Source organism: Bombina bombina, chromosome 12, assembly GCF_027579735.1.
Source record: "Bombina bombina isolate aBomBom1 chromosome 12, aBomBom1.pri, whole genome shotgun sequence".
In the NCBI taxonomy this organism is placed as follows: Eukaryota; Metazoa; Chordata; class Amphibia; order Anura; family Bombinatoridae; genus Bombina; species Bombina bombina.
Window position 1 is genome coordinate 70,936,496 of NC_069510.1, and position 24,845 is coordinate 70,961,340.

General features: G+C 40.5%; 1 protein-coding gene across 1 annotated transcript in view; it reads left to right on the forward strand.

The window, feature by feature from the left end:
- Window positions 1-254: 254 nt before the first annotated feature.
- NOXA1 (NADPH oxidase activator 1) overlaps window positions 255-24,845 on the forward strand; it is a 77,627-nt gene continuing 53,036 nt past the window's right edge. Inside the window, exon 1 of the mRNA XM_053696196.1 lies at window positions 255-779. Coding sequence (XP_053552171.1) covers window positions 606-779 — 174 coding nt within the window. The 5' untranslated portion in view covers window positions 255-605. The remainder of the gene's footprint in view (window positions 780-24,845) is intronic.

Genomic DNA, 24,845 nt, shown 5'->3' on the forward strand with positions numbered 1-24,845 from the left:
ATACCAGTGCTATGGTAATCCCATTAAAAAACGTCATTTTTAAGAGTGTGGTACTGACGTTGCGTTACAGGCTAAAGGTATACCGACAAGACTTGCAATGGCTGCGTTGCTGTTTTAAAGCTAAAAATACCATATTTTCTGCATTAAAAGACGAACACACAGACTTGTAATCTAGCTGATGGTTTACTATTTGTTTACATTCTTGGATATAAGGAAATAGATCTCCAGGAAATGGAAAAAAATAATAATAATATTGTAGCAGGCTCATTTCACACACAGACGTGCACAATATCAGGAACTATTGGGATAAATACTGTCCTTGTCCTTCTCACCCAGGTGATTGTATAGTCCCTGTGATGCAACCGTGGAGTGTAAAATACACTGTAATTAAACACACAGCAAGAACAAAGGAATGAGAGGGAGGGGCATACATACACAAAACTGAAGCTTCCTGGTTTATTCAGAACTCTAGACAGGTGCTGTATGTCACCTGGGCAAGAGCTTTTAATGACAAACCTACAGAAGAAAGGCTCACATTCATTTCAGGTTACAGGTGGGGAGGGCTGTGTATTTCAGCTCATTGTCAGTCTGGTATTGGACACAAAATGCCCTACAAGGATCTAATAAAATGCTGGCATGAAGGTGTTTTAGCTGCAGAGAAGAAAGACTTTGATTTAGCCTTGAAGATTTTCACAGGAATAAATGATCTACCTTCAAAGCTTTGGTTCAACATTGGCTGTATTCACCTCCTGAAGGGGGAGCTACTTCAAGCACTAGCGGTAAGAGTTGTGTGTCCTGTTACTTTACAAATTTGTGCCTAGGTAGTAGGAACTTGTGAGGTTGAGGGGGTCTGTTGCTGTTTTGTGGGTGAGAGCTGTGTTAGTCGGGTGCAGGTCAATATCAAAACTACTTAAAGGTACAGAAAACCCCAACATTTTCTTTAATGATGTGGATAGACCATTACATTTTAAACAACTTTCCAATTGACTTATTTTATCACATTTGCTTCATTCTCTTGTTATCCTTGGCTGGAGGAACAGCATTGTACTACAGGCAGGTAGCTGAGCACATCAAGTTAGCAGCTAGCTCTCACTAGTGTTGGATATGTGCGTATTCTTTTTTAACAAAGGATACCAAGAGAACAAAGCACATTTGAAAATAGAAATGAATTTAAAAGATCCTAAAAATGACTTGCTCTATCTGAATCATGCAAGTTTATTTTGACTTTCCTATTCCTATTTAATATCCCTAGTAATTTCGTTAAGATATGAAATTCAGGATATTTCCAAATGAGATGACAAAACAGAACATCTCAATATTTGATAATGAGACTGTTCTAATTAAAATGCGTATTTCTGTACCCAATTATTTTAGATGCCACAGCACCTGCCCCCCTCAAATAACTTTTTTATTCCCCTTTTAAAGGGACATTAAACAATAAATACATTTCATACACTTCCCTCTAATGATGCTGCTGATTGGTTCAGCGACAGTTTGCACTTGGGACTTGCAGTGCTATGTGTGTTTGGAGGGGTACTTTATACTAAATTTATTAAGCTGCATTTGCAGCTTTTTTTCGGCTATGTGGAGCAGGTTGGCATAAGTGAGCTAGCTGCCACATATTTAAAGGGATATGAAAGACATTTTTTTTCTATCATGACTCAGCATGGGCTTTTCAGCAAATTTCTAATTTACTCCTACTATCAAATTTTCTTTTCTTGGTATCTTTATGTGAAAAAGCAGGAATTTAAGCTAAGGAGCCAGCCGATTTTTGGCTCAGCACCCTGGGTAGCGCTTGCTGATTGGTGGCTACATTTACCCACCAATCAGCAACCAAAATGGGCCGGCTCCTAAGCTTACATTCCTGCTTTTCTCATAAAGATATCAATAGAATGAAGAAAAAAATATAATAGGAGTAAAATTAGAAAGTTGCTTGCTCAATCTGAATCATGAAAGAAAAAAAAATGTGGGTTTCATATCCTTTTAAGAAGCAAAAACCCCTGCACCGAAGCAGGGGGCGTTATTGCACAAGAATCCTCTAGTGCAATGATACATTTTGCAGTGTGATGCAACTTTGCCAGTAACGACTTATTCTCTTTAAAGAGTCATGACAATATAAATTAAACTTTCATGATTCAGATAGAGCACACTATATTAAACAACTTTCCAATGTATTTCTATTATCTAATTTCCTTTGAACTCTTGGTATCCTTTGTTGAAAAGCATACCTAAGTAGGATTCAGGAGCAGCTATGCACTGCCGGGAACTAGCTGCTAATTGGTGGCTGCACATATATGTTTCTTGTAATTGGCTAACCATTGTTAAGCTAGCTCCCAGTAGTGCATTGCTGCTCCTTCAACAAAGGATACCAAAAGCAAATTTAATTTAAAAAAGTGAATTGGAAAGTTGTTTACAATTGTATGCTTTATCGGCATCAGAAAAGGAGATTTTTGTTTCATGTCCCTTTATCTTTGCTTTATTATTCACACTATGGTGTATATATATCATAGTGCAAGCGGACATGATACGATGTAGCTTGCGCTGTCAGCATTTATCATTGCACCAGCAGTTCTGCCCCCTGCAGATTCGCGGCCACTAGCAGGGGGTGTCAATCAACCTGATCAAATATTTATCAGTGCTGTCATGTTGTACTATAAAGGATTATATAACGGTAATAAGTATGTAAAGGATATTACTTTCATGTTATACCATAAAGAAATATCTATATAACGGTAATAAGTATGTAAAGGATATTACTTTCATGTTATACCATAAAGAAATATCTATATAACGGTAATAAGTATGTAAAGGATATTACTTTCATGTTATACCATAAAGAAATATCTATATAACGGTAATAAGGCATGTAAAGGATATTACTTTCATGTTATACCATAAAGGAATGTCTATATAACGGTAATACGGCATGTAAAGGATATTACTTTCATGTTATACCATAAAGGAATGTCTATATAACGGTAATACGGCATGTAAAGGATATTACTTTCATGTTATACCATAAAGGAATGTCTATAAAATGGTAATAAGGCATGTAAAGGATATTACTTTCATGTTATACCATAAAGAAATGTCTATATAACGGTAATAAGGTATGTATAGGATATTACTTTCATGTTATACCTTAAAGGAATGTCTATATAACGGTAATAAGGTATGTAAAGGATATTACTTTCATGTTATACCATAAAGGAATGTCTATATAACGGTAATACGGCATGTAAAGGATATTACTTTCATGTTATACCATAAAGAAATGTCTATATAACGGTAATAAGGTATGTATAGGATATTACTTTCATGTTATACCATAAAGAAATGTCTATATAACGGTAATAAGGTATGTAAAGGATATTACTTTCATGTTATACCATAAAGGAATGTCTATATAACGGTAATAAGGTATGTATAGGATATTACTTTCATGTTATACCATAAAGGAATGTCTATATAACGGTAATACGGCATGTAAAGGATATTACTTTCATGTTATACCATAAAGGAATGTCTATATAACGGTAATAAGGCATGTAAAGGATATTACTTTCATGTTATACCTTAAAGGAATGTCTATATAACGGTAATAAGGTATGTAAAGGATATTACTTTCATGTTATACCATAAAGGAATGTCTATATAACGGTAATAAGGCATGTAAAGGATATTACTTTCATGTTATACCATAAAGAAATATCTATATAACGGTAATACGGCATGTAAAGGATATTACTTTCATGTTATACCATAAAGAAATGTCTATATAACGGTAATAAGGTATGTAAAGGATATTACTTTCATGTTATACCATAAAGGAATGTCTATATAACGGTAATAAGGTATGTAAAGGATATTACTTTCTTGTTATACCATAAAGGAATGTCTATATAACGGTAATAAGGTATGTAAAGGATATTACTTTCATGTTATACCATAAAGAAATGTCTATATAACGGTAATAAGGTATGTAAAGGATATTACTTTCATGTTATACCATAAAGGAATGTCTATATAACGGTAATAAGGCATGTAAAGGATATTACTTTCATGTTATACCATAAAGGAATGTCTATATAACGGTAATACGGCATGTAAAGGATATTACTTTCATGTTATACCATAAAGGAATGTCTATATAACGGTAATAAGGTATGTATAGGATATTACTTTCATGTTATACCATAAAGGAATGTCTATATAACGGTAATAAGGTATGTAAAGGATATTACTTTCATGTTATACCTTAAAGGAATGTCTATATAACGGTAATAAGGTATGTAAAGGATATTACTTTCATGTTATACCTTAAAGTAATGTCTATATAACGGTAATAAGGTATGTAAAGGATATTACTTTCATGTTATACCATAAAGGAATGTCTATATAACGGTAATAAGGTATGTATAGGATATTACTTTCATGTTATACCATAAAGGAATGTCTATATAACGGTAATAAGGTATGTAAAGGATATTACTTTCATGTTATACCTTAAAGGAATGTCTATATAACGGTAATACGGCATGTAAAGGATATTACTTTCATGTTATACCATAAAGGAATGTCTATATAACGGTAATAAGGGATGTAAAGGATATTACTTTCATGTTATACCTTAAAGGGACACTAAACCTTGCAATAAACTTTATCTCAAATGAACAAAACATATGTATTAATCATATTGACAATATGCTTCAATTATAAAATATTTATTGTTTTCTGTATATTCATATAACAAAATTAATAGTTTTCCAAACCCACACTTACTAGTTTAGATGTCCGTAACCAATAGTCCCTGATAACCTGCGTTATCAATATGGCCGTAATCCGCCTTACTGCGCATGCGCTTTATTCTTCCCCGTCATCAAAAACATCACAATCCTTTTGAGCTGCAGACCGCCGCGTTATGCCAGTAGATGCCTTTTAATGGCATTTGTAATCAAATAGGCAATATGCGCATGCGATAAAATGGCGGAATGATTTGCGCATGCGCCCGATGACGAATCCTTGGGATAATTATATGCACGCTAGAGCATAACGATTGGACTAACTGTATTCTAATTTCTACACTGAGAAAGGGGGTTTGGCTTGGGTGACGCGATTTCAAGGATTTTGTATCTCCTTTTCTAAGTCAAGAAATACTCGTTTAATATTCAAATCAGGTAAGTTTTAATCCCTAAGTTATTTGTAATCGATTTTAGGTTGTTTAGTGTAGTAAAAAAAAACATAATTTATGCTTACCTGATAAATTCCTTTCTTCTGTAGTGTGATCAGTCCACGGGTCATCATTACTTCTGGGATATTACTCCTCCCCAACAGGAAGTGCAAGAGGATTCACCCAGCAGAGCTGCATATAGCTCCTCCCCTCTACGTCACTCCCAGTCATTCGACCAAGGACCAACGAGAAAGGAAAAGCCAAGGGTGAAGTGGTGACTGGAGTATAAATTAAAAAATATTTACCTGCCTTAAAAACAGGGCGGGCCGTGGACTGATCACACTACAGAAGAAAGGAATTTATCAGGTAAGCATAAAACATAATTTATGCTTACCTGATAAATTCCTTTCTTCTGTTGTGTGATCAGTCCACGGGTCATCATTACTTCTGGGATATAACTCCTCCCCAACAGGAAATGCAAGAGGATTCACCCAGCAGAGCTGCATATAGCTCCTCCCCTCTACGTCAGTCCCAGTCATTCGACCAAGAATCAACGAGAAAGGAGTAACCAAGGGTGAAGTGGTGACTGGAGTATAATTTAAAAGATATTTACCTGCCTTAAAACAGGGCGGGCCGTGGACTGATCACACAACAGAAGAAAGGAATTTATCAGGTAAGCATAAATTATGTTTTCTTCTGTTATGTGTGATCAGTCCACGGGTCATCATTACTTCTGGGATACCAATACCAAAGCAAAAGTACACGGATGACGGGAGGGATAGGCAGGCTCATTATACAGAAGGAACCACTGCCTGAAGAACCTTTCTCCCAAAAATAGCCTCCGAAGAAGCAAAAGTGTCAAATTTGTAAAATTTGGAAAAAGTATGAAGCGAAGACCAAGTTGCAGCCTTGCAAATCTGTTCAACAGAGGCCTCATTCTTAAAGGCCCAAGTGGAAGCCACAGCTCTAGTGGAGTGAGCTGTAATTCTTTCAGGAGGCTGCTGTCCAGCAGTCTCATAGGCTAAACGTATTATGCTACGAAGCCAAAAAGAGAGAGAGGTAGCAGAAGCTTTTTGACCTCTCCTCTGTCCAGAATAAACGACAAACAGGGAAGAAGTTTGGCGAAAATCTTTAGTTGCATGCAAGTAGAACTTGAGGGCACGAACTACATCCAGATTGTGTAGAAGACGTTCCTTCTTTGAAGAAGGATTTGGACACAAGGATGGAACAACAATCTCTTGATTGATATTCCTGTTAGTGACTACCTTAGGTAAGAACCCAGGTTTAGTACGCAGAACTACCTTGTCTGAGTGAAAAATCAGATAAGGAGAATCACAATGTAAGGCTGATAACTCAGAGACTCTTCGAGCCGAGGAAATAGCCATTAAAAACAGAACTTTCCAAGATAACAATTTTATATCAATGGAATGAAGGGGTTCAAACGGAACACCCTGTAAAACGTTAAGAACTAAGTTTAAACTCCATGGCGGAGCAACAGCTTTAAACACAGGCTTGATCCTAGCTAAAGCCTGACAAAAGGCCTGGACGTCTGGATTTTCTGACAGACGCCTGTGTAACAAGATGGACAGAGCTGAAATCTGTCCCTTTAATGAACTAGCTGATAAACCCTTTTCTAAACCTTCTTGTAGAAAGGACAATATCCTAGGGATCCTAACCTTACTCCAGGAGTAACGTTTGGATTCGCACCAGTATAGGTATTTACGCCATATTTTATGGTAAATCTTTCTGGTAACAGGCTTCCTAGCCTGTATCAGGGTATCAATAACCGACTCAGAAAAACCACGTTTTGATAAAATCAAGCGTTCAATTTCCAAGCAGTCAGCTTCAGAGAAGTTAGATTTTGATGTTTGAATGGACCCTGTATCAGAAGGTCCTGTCTTAGAGGTAGAGACCAAGGCGGACAGGATGACATGTCCACTAGATCTGCATACCAAGTCCTGCGTGGCCATGCAGGCGCTATTAGAATCACTGATGCTCTCTCCTGTTTGATTTTGGCAATCAATCGAGGAAGCAGCGGGAAGGGTGGAAACACATAAGCCATCCCGAAGTTCCAAGGTGCTGCCAAAGCATCTATCAGAACCGCTCCCGGATCCCTGGATCTGGACCCGTAGTGAGGAAGTTTGGCGTTCTGGCGAGACGCCATGAGATCTATCTCTGGTTTGCCCCAACGTCGAAGTATTTGGGCAAAGACCTCCGGATGAAGTTCCCACTCCCCCGGATGAAAAGTCTGGCGACTCAAAAAATCCGCCTCCCAGTTCTCCACTCCCGGGATGTGGATTGCTGACAGGTGGCAAGAGTGAGACTCTGCCCAGCGAATTATCTTTGATACTTCCATCATTGCTAGGGAGCTTCTTGTCCCTCCCTGATGGTTGATGTAAGCTACCGTCGTGATGTTGTCCGACTGAAACCTGATGAACCCCCGAGTTGTTAATTGGGGCCAAGCCAGAAGGGCATTGAGAACTGCTCTCAATTCCAGAATGTTTATTGGAAGGAGACTCTCCTCCTGATTCCATAGTCCCTGAGCCTTCAGAGAATTCCAGACAGCGCCCCAACCTAGTAGGCTGGCGTCTGTTGTTACAATTGTCCAGTCTGGCCTGCTGAATGGCATCCCCCTGGACAGGTGTGGCCGATAAAGCCACCATAGAAGAGAATTTCTGGTCTCTTGATTCAGATTCAGAGTAGGGGACAAATCTGAGTAATCCCCATTCCACTGACTTAGCATGCACAATTGCAGCGGTCTGAGGTGTAGGCGTGCAAAAGGTACTATGTCCATTGCCGCTACCATTAAGCCGATCACCTCCATGCATTGAGCTACTGACGGGTGTTGAATGGAATGAAGGACACGGCATGCATTTAGAAGCTTTGTTAACCTGTCTTCTGTCAGGTAAATCTTCATTTCTACAGAATCTATAAGAGTCCCCAAGAATGGAACTCTTGTGAGAGGAAAAAGAGAACTCTTCTTTTCGTTCACTTTCCATCCATGCGACCTTAGAAATGCCAGAACTAACTCTGTATGAGACTTGGCAGTTTGAAAGCTTGAAGCTTGTATTAGAATGTCGTCTAGATACGGAGCTACCGAAATCCCTTGCGGTCTTAGTACCGCCAGAAGGGCACCCAGAACCTTTGTGAAGATTCTTGGAGCCGTAGCCAATCCGAATGGAAGAGCTACAAACTGGTAGTGCCTGTCTAAGAAGGCAAACCTTAGATACCGGTGATGATCTTTGTGAATCGGTATGTGAAGATAAGCATCTTTTAAATCCACTGTGGTCATGTACTGACCCTTTTGGATCATGGGTAAGATTGTCCGAATAGTTTCCATTTTGAACGATGGAACTCTTAGGAATTTGTTTAGAATCTTTAAATCTAAGATTGGCCTGAAAGTTCCCTCTTTTTTGGGAACCACAAACAGGTTTGAGTAGAACCCTTGTCCTTGTTCCGACCGCGGAACCGGATGGATCACTCCCATTAATAACAGATCTTGTACACAGCGTAGAAACGCTTCTTTCTTTATCTGGTTTGTTGACAACCTTGACAGATGAAATCTCCCTCTTGGGGGAGATAATTTGAAGTCTAGAAGGTATCCCTGAGATATGATCTCTAGCGCCCAGGGATCCTGAACATCTCTTGCCCAGGCCTGGGCGAAGAGAGAAAGTCTGCCCCCCACTAGATCCGGTCCCGGATCGAGGGCTCTCGGTTCATGCTGTCTTTGGGGCAGCAGCAGGTTTCCTGGCCTGCTTGCCCTTGTTCCAGGACTGGTTAGGTTTCCAGCCTTGCCTGTAACGAGCAACAGCTCCCTCCTGTTTTGGTGCAGTGGAGGTTGATGCTGCTCCTGTTTTGAAATTCCGAAAGGGACGAAAATTAGACTGTCTAGCCTTAGCTTTGGCTTTGTCTTGAGGTAGGGCGTGGCCCTTACCTCCTGTAATGTCAGCGATAATTTCTTTCAAACCGGGCCCAAATAAAGACTGCCCCTTGAAAGGTATATTAAGTAATTTGGACTTAGAAGTAACATCAGCTGACCAGGATTTTAGCCACAGGGCCCTACGTGCCTGTATGGCGAATCCTGAGTTCTTAGCCGTAAGTTTGGTTAAATGTACTACGGCCTCCGAAATGAATGAATTAGCTAGTTTAAGGACTCTAAGCCTGTCCGTAATGTCGTCTAGCGTAGATGAACTAAGGTTCTCTTCCAGAGACTCAATCCAAAATGCTGCCGCAGCCGTAATCGGCGCGATACATGCAAGGGGTTGCAATATAAAACCTTGTTGAACAAACATTTTCTTAAGGTAACCCTCTAATTTTTTATCCATTGGATCTGAAAAAGCACAGCTATCCTCCACCGGGATAGTGGTACGCTTAGCTAAAGTAGAAACTGCCCCCTCCACCTTAGGGACCGTTTGCCATAAGTCCCGAGTGGTGGCGTCTATTGGAAACATCTTTCTAAATATTGGAGGGGGTGAGAACGGCACACCGGGTCTATCCCACTCCTTAGTAACAATTTCAGTTAGTCTCTTAGGTATAGGAAAAACGTCAGTACTCGCCGGTACCGCAAAGTATTTATCCAACCTACACAATTTCTCTGGTATTGCAACGGTGTTACAATCATTGAGAGCTGCTAAAACCTCCCCTAGTAATACACGGAGGTTCTCCAATTTAAATTTAAAATTTGAAATATCTGAATCCAATCTGTTTGGATCAGAACCGTCACCCACAGAATGAAGCTCTCCGTCCTCATGCTCTGCAAGCTGTGACGCAGTATCAGACATGGCCCTAGTATTGTCAGCGCACTCTGTTCTCACCCCAGAGTGATCACGCTTGCCTCTTAGTTCTGGTAATTTAGACAAAACTTCAGTCATAACAGTAGCCATATCTTGTAATGTTATCTGTAATGGCCGCCCAGATGTACTAGGCGCCATAATATCACGCACCTCCCGGGCGGGAGATGCAGGTACTGCCGCGTGAGGCGAGTTAGTCGGCATAACTCTCCCCTCGCTGTTTGGTGAAATTTGTTCAAATTGTACAGATTGACTTTTATTTAAAGTAGCATCAATACAGTTAGTACATAAATTTCTATTGGGCTCCACCTTGGCATTGGAACAAATGACACAGATATCTTCCTCTGAGTCAGACATGTTTAACACACTAGCAATAAACTTGCAACTTGGTTATAATCTTTTTTAGCAAAAACGTACTGTGCCTCAAAGAGGTACTAAACTATTAAATGACAGTTGAAATAATGAACTGAAAAACAGTTATAGCATCAAACTTTAAAACAACACAACTTTTAGTAAAGGTTTGTTCCCATTAGTAAAATAACAATAATTAAATTTGACATAAAAATTACAGAGCAACGTTTTTATTCACAGTCAATATAAAATTCTCACAGCTCTGCTGAGAGAATCTACCTCCCTCCAGAGAAGTTTGAAGACCCCTGAGATCTGTCAGAGATGAACCGGATCATGCAGGAAATATAAGAGTAACTGACTGGAAATTTTTGATGCGTAGCAAAGAGCGCCAAAAACGGCCCCTCCCCCTCACACACAGCAGTGAAGAGAAACGAAACTGTCACAATTAAAAGCAAACAACTGCCAAGTGGAAAATAATGCCCAAATATTTATTCACTCAGTACCTCAGAAATGTAAACGATTCTACATTCCAGCAAAAACGTTTAACATGATAAATACTTATTAAAAGGATTAGTGACTTTTAACAGAGTAGTTCCGGTGAAATACCATCCCCAGAATACTGAAGTGTATACATACATGTCATTATAACGGTATGGCAGGATTTTCTCATCAATTCCATTCAGAAAATAAAAACTGCTACATACCTCAATGCAGATTCATCTGCCCGCTGTCCCCTGATCTGAAGCTTTTACCTCCCTCAGATGGCCGAGAACAGCAATATGATCTTAACTACTCCGGTTAAAATCATAGTAAAAAACTCTGGTAGATTCTTCCTCAAACTCTGCCAGAGAAGTAATAACACGCTCCGGTGCTATAGTAAAATAACAAACTTTTGATTGAAGTCATAAAAACTAAGTATAATCACCATAGTCCTCTCACACATCCTATCTAGTCGTTGGGTGCAAGAGAATGACTGGGACTGACGTAGAGGGGAGGAGCTATATGCAGCTCTGCTGGGTGAATCCTCTTGCATTTCCTGTTGGGGAGGAGTTATATCCCAGAAGTAATGATGACCCGTGGACTGATCACACATAACAGAAGAAATTATGTTTTCTTCTGTTAAGTGTGATCAGTCCACGGGTCATCATTACTTCTGGGATACCAATACCAAAGCAAAAGTACACGGATGACGGGAGGGATAGGCAGGCTCTTTATACAGAAGGAACCACTGCCTGAAGAACCTTTCTCCCAAAAATAGCCTCCGATGAAGCAAAAGTGTCAAATTTGTAAAATTTGGAAAAAGTATGAAGCGAAGACCAAGTTGCAGCCTTGCAAATCTGTTCAACAGAGGCCTCATTCTTGAAGGCCCAAGTGGAAGCCACAGCTCTAGTAGAATGAGCTGTAATTCTTTCAGGAGGCTGCTGTCCAGCAGTCTCATAAGCTAAACGAATTATGCTACGAAGCCAAAAAGAAAGAGAGGTAGCGGAAGCTTTTTGACCTCTCCTCTGCCCAGAGTAAATGACAAACAGAGAAGACGTTTGTCGAAATTCCTTAGTTGCCTGTAAGTAAAATTTTAGAGCACGGACTACATCCAGGTTGTGCAGTAGACGTTCCTTCTTTGAAGAAGGATTTGGGCATAAAGAAGGAACAACAATCTCTTGATTGATATTACTGTTAGTAACTACCTTAGGTAAGAACCCAGGTTTAGTACGCAGGACTACCTTATCCGAATGAAAAATCAAATAAGGAGAATCACAATGTAAGGCTGATAATTCAGAGACTCTTCGAGCCGAGGAAATAGCCATTAAAAATAGAACTTTCCAAGATAACAACTTTATATCAATGGAATGAAGGGGTTCAAACGGAACGCCCTGTAAAACATTAAGAACAAGGTTTAAACTCCATGGTGGAGCAACAGTTTTAAACACAGGCTTAATTCTGGCCAAAGCCTGACAAAAAGCCTGGACGTCAGGAACTTCTGACAGACGTTTGTGTAACAGAATGGACAGAGCTGAGATCTGTCCCTTTAATGAACTAGCAGATAAACCCTTTTCTAAACCTTCTTGTTGAAAAGACAATCTCCTAGGAATCCTAACCTTACTCCAAGAGTAACCTTTGGATTCACACCAATATAGGTATTTACGCCATATCTTATGGTAAATCTTTCTGGTAACAGGTTTCCTAGCCTGTATTAAGGTATCAATAACTGACTCAGAAAATCCACGTCTTGATAAAATCAAGCGTTCAATTTCCAAGCAGTCAGCTTCAGAGAAGTTAGATTTTGATGTTTGAAGGGACCCTGTATCAGAAGGTCCTGTTTCAGAGGTAGAGACCAAGGTGGACAGGATGACATGTCCACCAGGTCTGCATACCAAGTCCTGCGTGGCCACGCAGGTGCTATTAGAATCACTGATGCTCTCTCTTGTTTGATTCTGGCAATCAATCGAGGAAGCAACGGGAAGGGTGGAAACACGTAAGCCATCCTGAAGTCCCAAGGTGCTGTCAGAGCATCTATCAGGACTGCTCCTGGATCCCTGGATCTGGACCCGTAACGAGGAAGCTTGGCGTTCTGTCGAGACGCCATGAGATCTATCTCTGGTTTGCCCCAACGTCGAAGTATTTGGGCAAAGACCTCCGGATGAAGTTCCCACTCCCCCGGATGAAAAGTCTGACGACTTAAGAAATCCGCCTCCCAGTTCTCCACTCCCGGGATGTGGATTGCTGACAGGTGGCAAGAGTGAGACTCTGCCCAGCAAATTATCTTTGATACTTCCATCATAGCTAGGGAGCTTCTTGTCCCTCCCTGATGGTTGATGTAAGCTACAGTCGTGATGTTGTCCGACTGAAACCTGATGAACCCCCGAGTTGTCAACTGGGGCCAAGCCAGGAGGGCATTGAGAACTGCTCTCAATTCCAGAATGTTTATTGGCAGGAGACTCTCCTCCTGACTCCATTGTCCCTGAGCCTTCAGAGAATTCCAGACGGCACCCCAACCTAGAAGGCTGGCGTCTGTTGTTACAATTGTCCAGTCTGGTCTGCTGAATGGCATCCCCCTGGACAGATGTGGCCGAGAAAGCCACCATAGAAGAGAATTTCTGGTCTCTTGATCCAGATTCAGAGAAGGGGATAAGTCTGAGTAATCCCCATTCCACTGACTTAGCATGCACAGTTGCAGTGGTCTGAGGTGTAAGCGTGCAAAGGGTACTATGTCCATTGCCGCTACCATTAAGCCGATTACCTCCATGCATTGAGCCACTGACGGGTGTTGAATGGAATGAAGGGTGCGGCAAGCACTTTGAAGTCTTGTTAGCCTGTCCTCTGTCAGGTAAATCTTCATTTCTACAGAATCTATAAGAGTCCCCAGGAAGGGAACTCTTGTGAGTGGAACGAGTGAACTTTTCTTTTCGTTCACCTTCCATCCATGTGACCTTAGAAATGCCAGCACTAACTCTGTATGAGACTTGGCAGTTTGAAAGCTTGAAGCTTGTATCAGAATGTCGTCTAGGTATGGAGCTACCGAGATTCCCCGCGGTCTTAGTACCGCCAGAAGAGCACCCAGAACCTTTGTGAAGATTCTTGGAGCTGTAGCCAATCCGAATGGAAGAGCCACAAACTGGTAATGCCTGTCTAGGAAGGCAAACCTTAGGTACCGATAATGATCTTTGTGAATCGGTATGTGAAGGTAAGCATCTTTTAAATCTACAGTGGTCATGTATTGACCCTCTTGGATCATAGGTAAAATTGTCCGAATAGTCTCCATCTTGAACGATGGAACTCTTAGGAATTTGTTTAGGATCTTTAAGTCCAGGATTGGTCTGAAAGTTCCCTCTTTTTTGGGAACCACAAACAGATTTGAGTAAAACCCCTGTCCCTGTTCCGATCGTGGAACTGGATGGATTACTCCCATTAACAAGAGCTCTTGTACGCAGCGTAGAAACGCCTCTTTCTTTGTCTGGATTGTTGACAATCTTGACAGATGAAATCTCTCTCTTGGAGGAGAGTATTTGAAGTCCAGAAGGTATCCCTGAGATATTATCTCTAGCGCCCAGGGATCCTGAACATCTCTTGCCCAAGCCTGGGCGAAGAGAGAAAGTCTGCCCCCCACTAGATCCGATCCCGGATCGGGGGCCCTCAATTCATGCTGTTTTAGGGGCAGCAGCAGGTTTCCTAGTCTGCTTGCCCTTGTTCCAGGACTGGTTAGGTTTCCAGCCTTGTCTGTAGCGAGCAACAGCTCCTTCCTGTTTTGGTGCAGAGGAAGTTGATGCTGCTCCTGCTTTGAAATTACGAAAGGAACGAAAATTAGACTGTCTAGTCTTGGCTTTGGCTTTGTCCTGAGGCAGGGCATGGCCTTTACCTCCTGTAATGTCAGCGATAATCTCTTTCAACCCGGGCCCGAATAAGGTCTGCCCTTTGAAAGGTATATTAAGCAATTTAGACTTAGAAGTAACATCAGCTGACCAGGATTTTAGCCACAGCGCCCTGCGTGCCTGAATGGCGAATCCTGAATTCTTCGCCGTAAGTTTAGTAAGATGTACTACGGCCTCCGAAATGAATGAATTAGCTAGTTTAAGGACTCTAAGCCTGTCCGTAATGTCGTCCAGAGTAGCTGAACCAATGTTCTCTTCCAGAGACTCAATCCAGAATGCCGCTGCAGCCGTGATCGGCGCAATGCATGCAAGGGGTTGCAATATAAAACCTTGTTGAACAAACATTTTCTTAAGGTAACCCTCTAACTTTTTATCCATTGGATCTGAAAAAGCACAGCTATCCTCCACCGGGATAGTGGTACGCTTAGCTAAGGTAGAAACTGCTCCCTCCACCTTAGGGACCGTTTGCCATAAGTCCCTTGTGGTGGCGTCTATTGGAAACATTTTTCTAAATATCGGAGGGGGTGAGAACGGCACACCGGGTCTATCCCACTCCTTAGTAACAATTTCAGTAAGTCTCTTAGGTATAGGAAAAACCTCAGTACTCGTCGGTACCGCAAAATATTTATCCAACCTACACATTTTCTCTGGTATTGCAACTGTGTTACAATCATTCAGAGCCGCTAACACCTCCCCTAGTAATACACGGAGGTTTTCCAGTTTAAATTTAAAATTTGAAATATCTGAATCCAGTCTGTTTGGATCAGAACCGTCACCCACAGAATGAAGTTCTCCGTCCTCATGTTCTGCCACCTGTGACGCAGTGTCTGACATGGCCCTAATATTATCAGCGCACTCTGTTCTCACCCCAGAGTGATCACGCTTACCTCTTAGTTCTGGTAATTTAGCCAAAACCTCAGTCATAACAGTAGCCATATCCTGTAATGTGATTTGTAATGGCCGCCCAGATGTACTCGGCGCTACAATATCACGCACCTCCCTCTGAGCGGGAGATGTAGGTACTGACACGTGAGGCGAGTTAGTCGGCATAACTCTCCCCTCGTTGTTTGGTGAAATTTGTTCAATTTGTACAGATTGACTTTTATTTAAAGTAGCATCAATACAGTTAGTACATAAATTTCTATTGGGCTCCACTTTGGCATTGCAACAAATGACACAGGTATCATCCTCTGAATCAGACATGTTTAACACACTAGCAAATAAACTTGCAACTTGGAAATACAATTCAATTAGAATAATATTAAAACGTACTGTGCCTTTAAGAAGCATAGAAGATCTATGACAGTTGAAAATTAATAAATTGAAACAGTTATAGCCTCAATCCTTGTAAACAACACAACTTTAGCAAAGGTTTAATCCCATTAGCAAAGATAACAAATTCTGAAAGCAGGAAACAAATTACAGAATAAACGTTTTTTATCTCAGTCAAACTATAATTCTCACAGCTCTGCTGAGAGAAATTACCTCCCTCAAAATAAGTTTTGAAGACCCCTGAGCTCTGTAGAGATGAACCGGATCATGCAGGGAATACAATGAGTTGCTGACTGAAATATTTGATGCATAGTAAAAGCGCCAAAAAACGGCCCCTCCCCCTCACACACAGCAGTGAGGGAGAACAGAAACTGTCAGAAAAACAGATTAAGCAACTGCCAAGTGGAAAAATAGTGCCCAAACATTTATTCACACAGTACCTCAGCAAATGAAAACGATTTTACATTCCAGCAAAAACGTTAAACATAATCTCTAGTTATTAAACAGCTTTATGTATTTCTTACAGTGTAATTCTAGTGAAGTACCATTCCCCAGAATACTGAAGTGTAAAGTATACATACATGACATTATATCGGTATGGCAGGATTTTCTCATCAATTCCATTGTCAGAAAATAAAAACTGCTACATACCTCTATGCAGATTCATCTGCCCGCTGTCCCCTGATCTGAAGTTTACCTCACTCCTCAGATGGCCGAGAACAGCAATATGATCTTAACTACTCCGGCTAAAATCATAGCAAAACTCTGGTAGATTCTTCTTCAAACTCTGCCAGAGAGGTAATAACACACTCCGGTGCTATTTTAAAATAACAAACTTTTGATTGAAGATATAAAACTAAGTATAATCACCATAGTCCTCTCACACATCCTATCTAGTCGTTGGGTGCAAGAGAATGACTGGGAGTGACGTAGAGGGGAGGAGCTATATGCAGCTCTGCTGGGTGAATCCTCTTGCACTTCCTGTTGGGGAGGAGTAATATCCCAGAAGTAATGATGACCCGTGGACTGATCACACTTAACAGAAGAAACAAAGTTTTGGAATCCTTTAAAGGAATGTCTATATAACGGTAATACGGCATGTAAAGGATATTACTTTCATGTTATACCATAAAGGAATGTCTATATAACGGTAATACGGCATGTAAAGGATATTACTTTCATGTTATACCTTAAAGGAATGTCTATATAACGGTAATAAGGTATGTAAAGGATATTACTTTCATGTTATACCATAAAGGAATGTCTATATAACGGTAATACGGCATGTAAAGGATATTACTTTCATGTTATACCTTAAAGGAATGTCTATATAACGGTAATAAGGTATGTAAAGGATATTACTTTCATGTTATACCATAAAGGAATGTCTATATAACGGTAATACGGCATGTAAAGGATATTACTTTCATGTTATACCTTAAAGGAATGTCTATATAACGGTAATAAGGTATGTAAAGGATATTACTTTCATGTTATACCATAAAGGAATGTCTATATAACGGTAATACGGCATGTAAAGGATATTACTTTCATGTTATACCTTAAAGGAATGTCTATATAACGGTAATACGGCATGTAAAGGATATTACTTTCATGTTATACCATAAAGGAATGTCTATATAACGGTAAGAAGGCATGTAAAGGATATTACTTTCATGTTATACCATAAAGGAATGTCTATATAACGGTAATAAGGTATGTAAAGGATATTACTTTCATGTTATACCATAAAGGAATGTCTATAAAACGGTAATACGGCATGTAAAGGATATTACTTTCATGTTATACCATAAAAGAATGTCTATATAACGGTAATAAGGTATGTAAAGGATATTACTTTCATGTTATACCATAAAGAAATGTCTATATAACGGTAATAAGGTATGTATAGGATATTACTTTCATGTTATACCATAAAGGAATGTCTATATAACGGTAATAAAGTATGTAAAGGATATTACTTTCATGTTATACCATAAAGGAATGTCTATATTACGGTAATAAGGTATGTAAAGGAAATTACTTTTCAAGCATAACACACAAGCTTACCCTTCCTTCTCTGTTAACACCTTCAGTACTTTATTCTGCCCTCCAATTGTGTGCTCATTTGCAATACTCCTGTATTAGCACTGGATTGGCTGGAAATCTGTATGCAGTTTAACATACTTATTAAAGGGACACTCAGGTCAAAATTAAACTTCATGATTCAGATAGAGCAACAATTTTAAACAACTTTCCAATTTACTTACATTAACAAAAAGTGCACACTATTTTTATATTTACTCTTTTTGAGTCATTAGATCCTACTGAGCATGTGCAAGAACTCACAGAATATACGTATATGTATTTGTGATTGGCTGATGGCTGTCACATGATACAGGAGGAGTGGAAATAGCCATAACTTTGAAATTTGTCAGAAAAAAAATCTACTACTCATTTGAAGTTCAGACTGAAGGGTAGATTTATGAAATGTCGGGCGGATATGATCCCCTGTAGCGGATCAAGTCTGCCCGACATCGCTAAATGCCGACAGCATACCCTGTCGGCATTTAACATTGCACAATCATTTCTGGTGAAATGCTTGTGCAATGCCGCCCCCTGCACATTCGCGGCCAATCGGCCTCTAGCAGGGGGTGTCATTCATCCGATCGTATCCGATCAAGATGATTGCTGTCCACCGCCTCAGAGGTGGCGGATGAGTTAAGGAGCAGCGGTCTTACGACTGCTGCTCTTTAACTTAAGTTTCAGGCGGACCTGAAACCTTGAGGGTAGATTGCAGATAAATCTACCCCTATTGCATTGTCTTGTTATCATGCATATGTTGATTATGCAAATCTACTGTATTTACTGGTACGTTAAGTTGAAATGGGACTTTTATGTCCTTTTAACTTGAGATAAAACAGCATAAGCTACAGATGTGTCTTAATAAATGATATGGAGAGGGGGCCATTGTTCGGGCCAGTTAAAAGCATCGGGTCCACTGATAATTACCTGTGCCAAAAACCTACCAATTAAATAATGAAGCATTCACCTTTATGTGTACATTGATGTTTGTGTGTGTAAATATCTATAATATATATGGGGGTTGAGGCTTTGATAAGCTCAGACTTCATATTTTCAAATGTCCCATTGTACATTCAGATTTCACATAATTGTTGTCTTTGCAAATACGCCTATGTACACAGCTGGCCTAAAGAAGAGTTTTCCAACATAATTAGAATGTTCTATTCAACCTTTTCGCTGAAGCTTAAGATTTTTCGAAACAGTAAATAAGGTTCATTGTCTATCCATTTTTTTCTTTCAATTCATCATCAAGAACCCCTATTTGTACTAATTACACTTCATTATATAGAATAATATTTTTAAATAATGTGTTTAAAAAGGCTCGTTTTAGATGTATATTATCTGCCTGTTCTGTGGAAACCAATTGCAAGGTAAAAATTAAAACCCCGGATCATAGTCAGGCACAGAGAAGGTTGTACCAGGTAGTCAAAACTGAAGTTAGGAACAGACAAAGGCCTCTAGTTATCAAGGTCTGTCGGACCTGATCCGACAGTGCGGATCATGTTCCGACAGACCTCGCTGAATACGGGAAGCAATACGCTTGCTGCATTCATCATTGCACCAGCAGCTCACAAGAGCTGCTTGTGTAACGCTGCCCCCTGCAGACTCGCGGCCAATAGGCCGCCAGCAGGGAGGTGTCAATCAACCCAATCGTACTTGATCGGGTTGATTTCCGGCAATGTCTGTCCGCCTGCTCAGAGCAGGCGGACAGGTTATGGAGCAGCGGTCTTTGATTCGGAGCTTGATACATATGCCCCAATATGGCAAGAAAACCTAACTATGGCCCTGATCACAATCTATCAGGATTGTCTGTTTTTCAGGCAGAAAAGATTACTTTTCTATTTGGTGTGATCACAATAACTCAGTTTCGGCTGATTCTTGCACTTGCAAATGGATTTTTTGGTTGCTAGAAAAAAGCTCTATCTACACTATGGAGCCAGAAACCACTCTGTAATCACAACCCATTTTCAGCTCACTTTACAACTACTTTTCAAGGCCAGTTTTGGCTTATGAAATTCGGCACCTCTATGTTCTTGATAAGTCCACCTGTTAGACTATTTTACGGCTATTTCCAAACTGTCTTTTAACTTATACCCATGTTAAACACTTTGAAATGGCCACGGGAGAGAATCTTGAGTATTATTAATATATGTAGTATCAATTCATTAAAGCTCTATTCATCCCTATTGGAGATGCTGTACACTTTTACAAATGTACAGGGACACACATGACTATATGATATCATGTACAGCTACGGGGATCTGCAGGAAAACTCTCTTCAGGACACCTACACCTACACATGGAGTAATTTCATATTTCATTGTTCATATTTGATTGTGTTTCTCACTCGCACTGGTGTGATTGTCACTAACAATACAGGGGTTATAAAAAACTGGTTTTGAATGGAGATTGCTTATTCGTGGCTTTCAGAGTGAAATATTGCTATCCGTTTCCATCTGCACTGCTGCTAACCCATCTAAATGCATCTTTTAGGTTGTCTGGATGGCCAAACTGTGCACTGTTTTTCTATTGCTAAATGGGGACATTTGATAAGGTTTCTTTTAAACTATATTTATTTCTCTTGTTAAAGGCCCGGTTCCATTTTGTTGTAAACTGTAAACAAGATGGCGGATACAAGTTTCTATGCAAAAGACTTCTAATAACTTTTTTTTTTTTCTCAGGATTTTCACTTTTTTTAAACTGTAATTCATGACCCCACTGCATTGCTGCTTTGCATCCTTCTAAGAGACCCTTAAACGAAATTGTGCAATTGCAAACAGGTTTTTATAGGTGACGAACCTCCATGCACGCTAAGGGGCCTATTTATTAATGTGTGAGCGGACTTAATATGATGTAGCGTTTATCATTGCACCAGCAGTTCTTGTGAACTGCTTGTGCAATGCTGCCCCCTGCAGATTTGAGGGAGTGTCAATCAAACCGATCGTATTCGATCGGGTTGATTTCTGTCCGCGGCCTCAGAGCAGGCGGACAAGTTATGGAGCAGTGGTCTTTAGAAACAAGGGGCATCGCCGGAAATCAACCCGATCGAGTACGATTGGGTTGATTGACATCCCCTTTCTGGCGGCTGATTGGCTGCGAGTCTGCAGGGGGTGGCGTTGCACCAGCAGCTCACAAGAGCTGCTGGTGCAATGCTGAATACAGAGAGTGTATTGCTCTCCACATTCAGCGATGTCTGTCGGACCTGATCCGCGCTGTCGGATCAGGTCCGACAGACATTTGATAAATAGGCCCCCTGGTGTTCCACATGTATCCACCCCTATCTGTTATAGTTGATGCTGCTGTGAAGTATGACATTTTGGACTCTAGATAGAGCAGAAGGCATGTAGAATATCTGGTGAACTAGAAGGATCATACTTAGATGTCTTGGGAACCAGATGGTAACACTTGCTCCTCAGCTTTTTCATGCCTTCCATCAACCTCCTCCTACCTGTCCTTCTGATTGTGGCAAAGATCACATTTCAGGTTGGGCTTTATTATGGTTTCAGGTTTAGACCGGGTTACTTGGTGTACACCTTGTGCACAGAGAAATTCATGAATGCCTGTGTCAAGTTTATGCTCCTGTGCCAAGAAACACCCTCATGTTGTAATACAAGACTTTAATTTTTGTGACTGCATTGGGATTGTCTATGGCAGTTGGTGCAATCAGTTTTAGTACAAGCTGGCACAATAATACCTGCAAACTGCTTATACTCATAGCGTAGTAACACAAGGGCTTGAATGTTCTGGTACCTCTTTGTCAGAAGGTCCATTACTGATTGAGTCTCTTCAAGTGCCACCATCAGGTCCTCATGTTTCTTGTCTGTGTTACTACTTTACTTCTGCCTTGGTTCCTGGACTCCTGCGATATTTCCTGGTTGCAGCATATTTTTTTATCCCCATAGGGGCATATCTATCAAGCTCCGAATGGAGCTTGATGCCCTGTGTTTCTGGCGAGCCTGCAGGCTCGCCAGAAACAGCAGTTATGAAACAGCAGTCACAAAGACCGCTGCTCCATAACCTGTCCGCCTGCTGTGAGCAGGCGGACAGACATCACCGGAAATCAACCCGATCGATTACGATCGGGTTGATTGACACCCTCCTGCTGGCGGCCCATTGGCCGTGAGTCTGCAGGGGGCGGCGTTGCACCAGCAGCTCTTGAGAGCTGATGGTGCAATGCTGAATACGGCGAGCGTATTGCTCGCTGTATTCAGCGAGGTCTGACGGACCTGATCTGCAGTGTCGGACCACGTCCACCAGACCTTGATACATATGCCCCATAGTCTCTGATATCTGTATTTGATTGATCTTCTGCCTTTAACCTTAGCCTGACCTTGGATTCATTCCTGTTAACCTCCTCTAGCACATTATCTGGGAGTTATTCAATATCTACATTCCCATGCCTACGCCCTCTCCAGAAAGACCTGTTCTCCTTCAGGTATTTCCTAATAAAGTTAATGGAAGGGTGTGTTAATCTGTATAGGTAAACTATTGATTTTATTACAAATGGTGGTATATACTATGTGTGTCTGTCTCTCTTACTCTCTCTGAAAAAATACATCTATATCTATCTATCTATCTATCTATCTATCTATCTATATGTACTATTTTACTTTCATTTTTGATGTTGGCACTTACAATGCAAGCGCATTACAATAAGTACATGAGATTTTTGTCAGTAAACAAAAACCAGGTATGTAATGAGTCAGCTGCAATATTCAAATATTTATCTTTACACATTAATGAGATCTGATAAATTTTATTTCCTGCTGCTTTATTTTTTATCATTATGAAATTACAACATAGCATTTCTTGGTCTCACTTGTTTTCTGCAATCTGTTTTCTGCCCAGTGCAAACAATGGTGGTTCTAGGAGCGTGCTGAAGGTGCTAAGCACCCCCAAATCAATATTGCTTATTATTATTATTATTATTATTAGTCATCAGAGATGTTGACAACCATGATTTCCTACCTCTGAACATTTCTCAGAGACTATCTGGAATAGGGAGGCTGGTTGCTTATTGAGGGAGGGTAGGATCATATTAGGGGCGGATCTACGTGTTATGGCGGGGCTTTGCAGGGATTGGGATGTTTGGGGTGTGGCTAAGCAGTCCTGACAAACCAGGTTTTTTATAAGATACTGGAGAGTTCCCGGACACCAAGAGAATAATTCAGCATTACTACTGGGAGCTAGCTGAACATCTTGTGAGCTAATGACAAGAGACATTTATGTGCAACCACCAATCAGCAGCTAGCTCCCAGTAGTGCATTGCTGCTTCTGAGCCTACCTAGGTATATTTTGTTATCAAAGGATACTAGTGGAATGAAGCAAACTAGATAACAGAAAAACATTGGAAAGTTGTTTAAAATGCCATGCTCTATCTAAATCATTAGTTTAATTTTGAATATATTCTCTGTTTAAACTCTTTAAATTACAGACATCTGAGCTGAACACCAGTAGTGAGGACATTTTTTAAAGATTGTTAAAGGGACATTAAACACTAAATACATGCTAGATAGAATGATGCATTCAAAGAAAAGATTAGTCCATGACTCACATGTAGATGTATTTTTTAAAGTTTCAATAGTTGTTTAAAAAGTGACAAAACAAGTGTAAAGTTTTAGTGTCTATAAAACACTGGGAGCTGCCATGTTGTAACTTGTGTTACCTTCTCTGCTGTGGCCAATTAGAGACAGTTATACATAGATCACTAGAGTGTGCAGCCAATGGTTGTGCTGGATTTAACAGTGTTCTGCACTTCCATTTCTAACAGGAACTGAAAAACTCACATTTTCAGAATGGAATTACAGGCAAAGAGGACAAAATAAATAATGAAAGTATATTGCAGAGTTGTTTTATATATACAATTTATCATTTTATATTACCATCTCAAAGTGTTTAATTTCCCTTTAAGGGCTAATATTCAGGAAAGACATTTTATGGTTTTATGAAGGACATAGGGTAAGCAGCTGCCCTCCACAATACCAGACAATCTGTAGGTGGTTGGGCATGATGTTACAGTAGGTGGGGGTCATACAATACCACTTTTTTTTTTTTTACTACTTAGCAGGTTTTTTCCCTTTAGTTGCCAGTAAGAAACTAATCAATAATATTTGCCAGTAATGAGCGTACACAATGATTTGACCAACTTAGCTGCCCCTCACCTTTTTCTGCTTCATATTTGTAATGCATGGAGGTACAGGAGGTCTTTTACAGTTTGCCAACACTCAAGGGCCCCTATTTACTAAAGGTCTTGCGGACCTGATCCGACACTGCGGATCAGGTCCGCCAGACCTCGCTGAATACGGAGAGCAATACGCTCTCCGTATTCAGCATTGCACCAGCAGCTCACAAGAGCTGCTGGTGCAACGCCGCCCCCTGCAGACTCGCGGCCAATTGGACGCCAGCAGGGAGGTGTCAATCAACTCGATCGGGTTGAATTTCAGCTATGTCTGTCCGCCTGCTCAGAGCAGGCGACAGGTTATGGAGCAGCGGTCTTTGTGACCGCTGCTTCATAACTGCTGTTTCTGGCGAGTCTGAAGACTCGCCAGAAACACGGGCCGTCAAGCTCCTTTCGGAGCTTGATAGATAGGCCCCAAGGACTTTAAAAAACTGGACATTTAAATGTCCAGTATTTTTGTGAATATTTTACTGGACAGCCTGCTTATATACTGGACTGTCCGGTTAAGGGAGATGGGTTTGGAGATATATGCTTGTACTTGGATTGAAAACTGGTCTAAAGATGGAGTGTAGAGAGCTGATAAAGAAACATTTTCAAGTTAGGCAAGAGAGGTAAATAGAATGCTTCAGGTT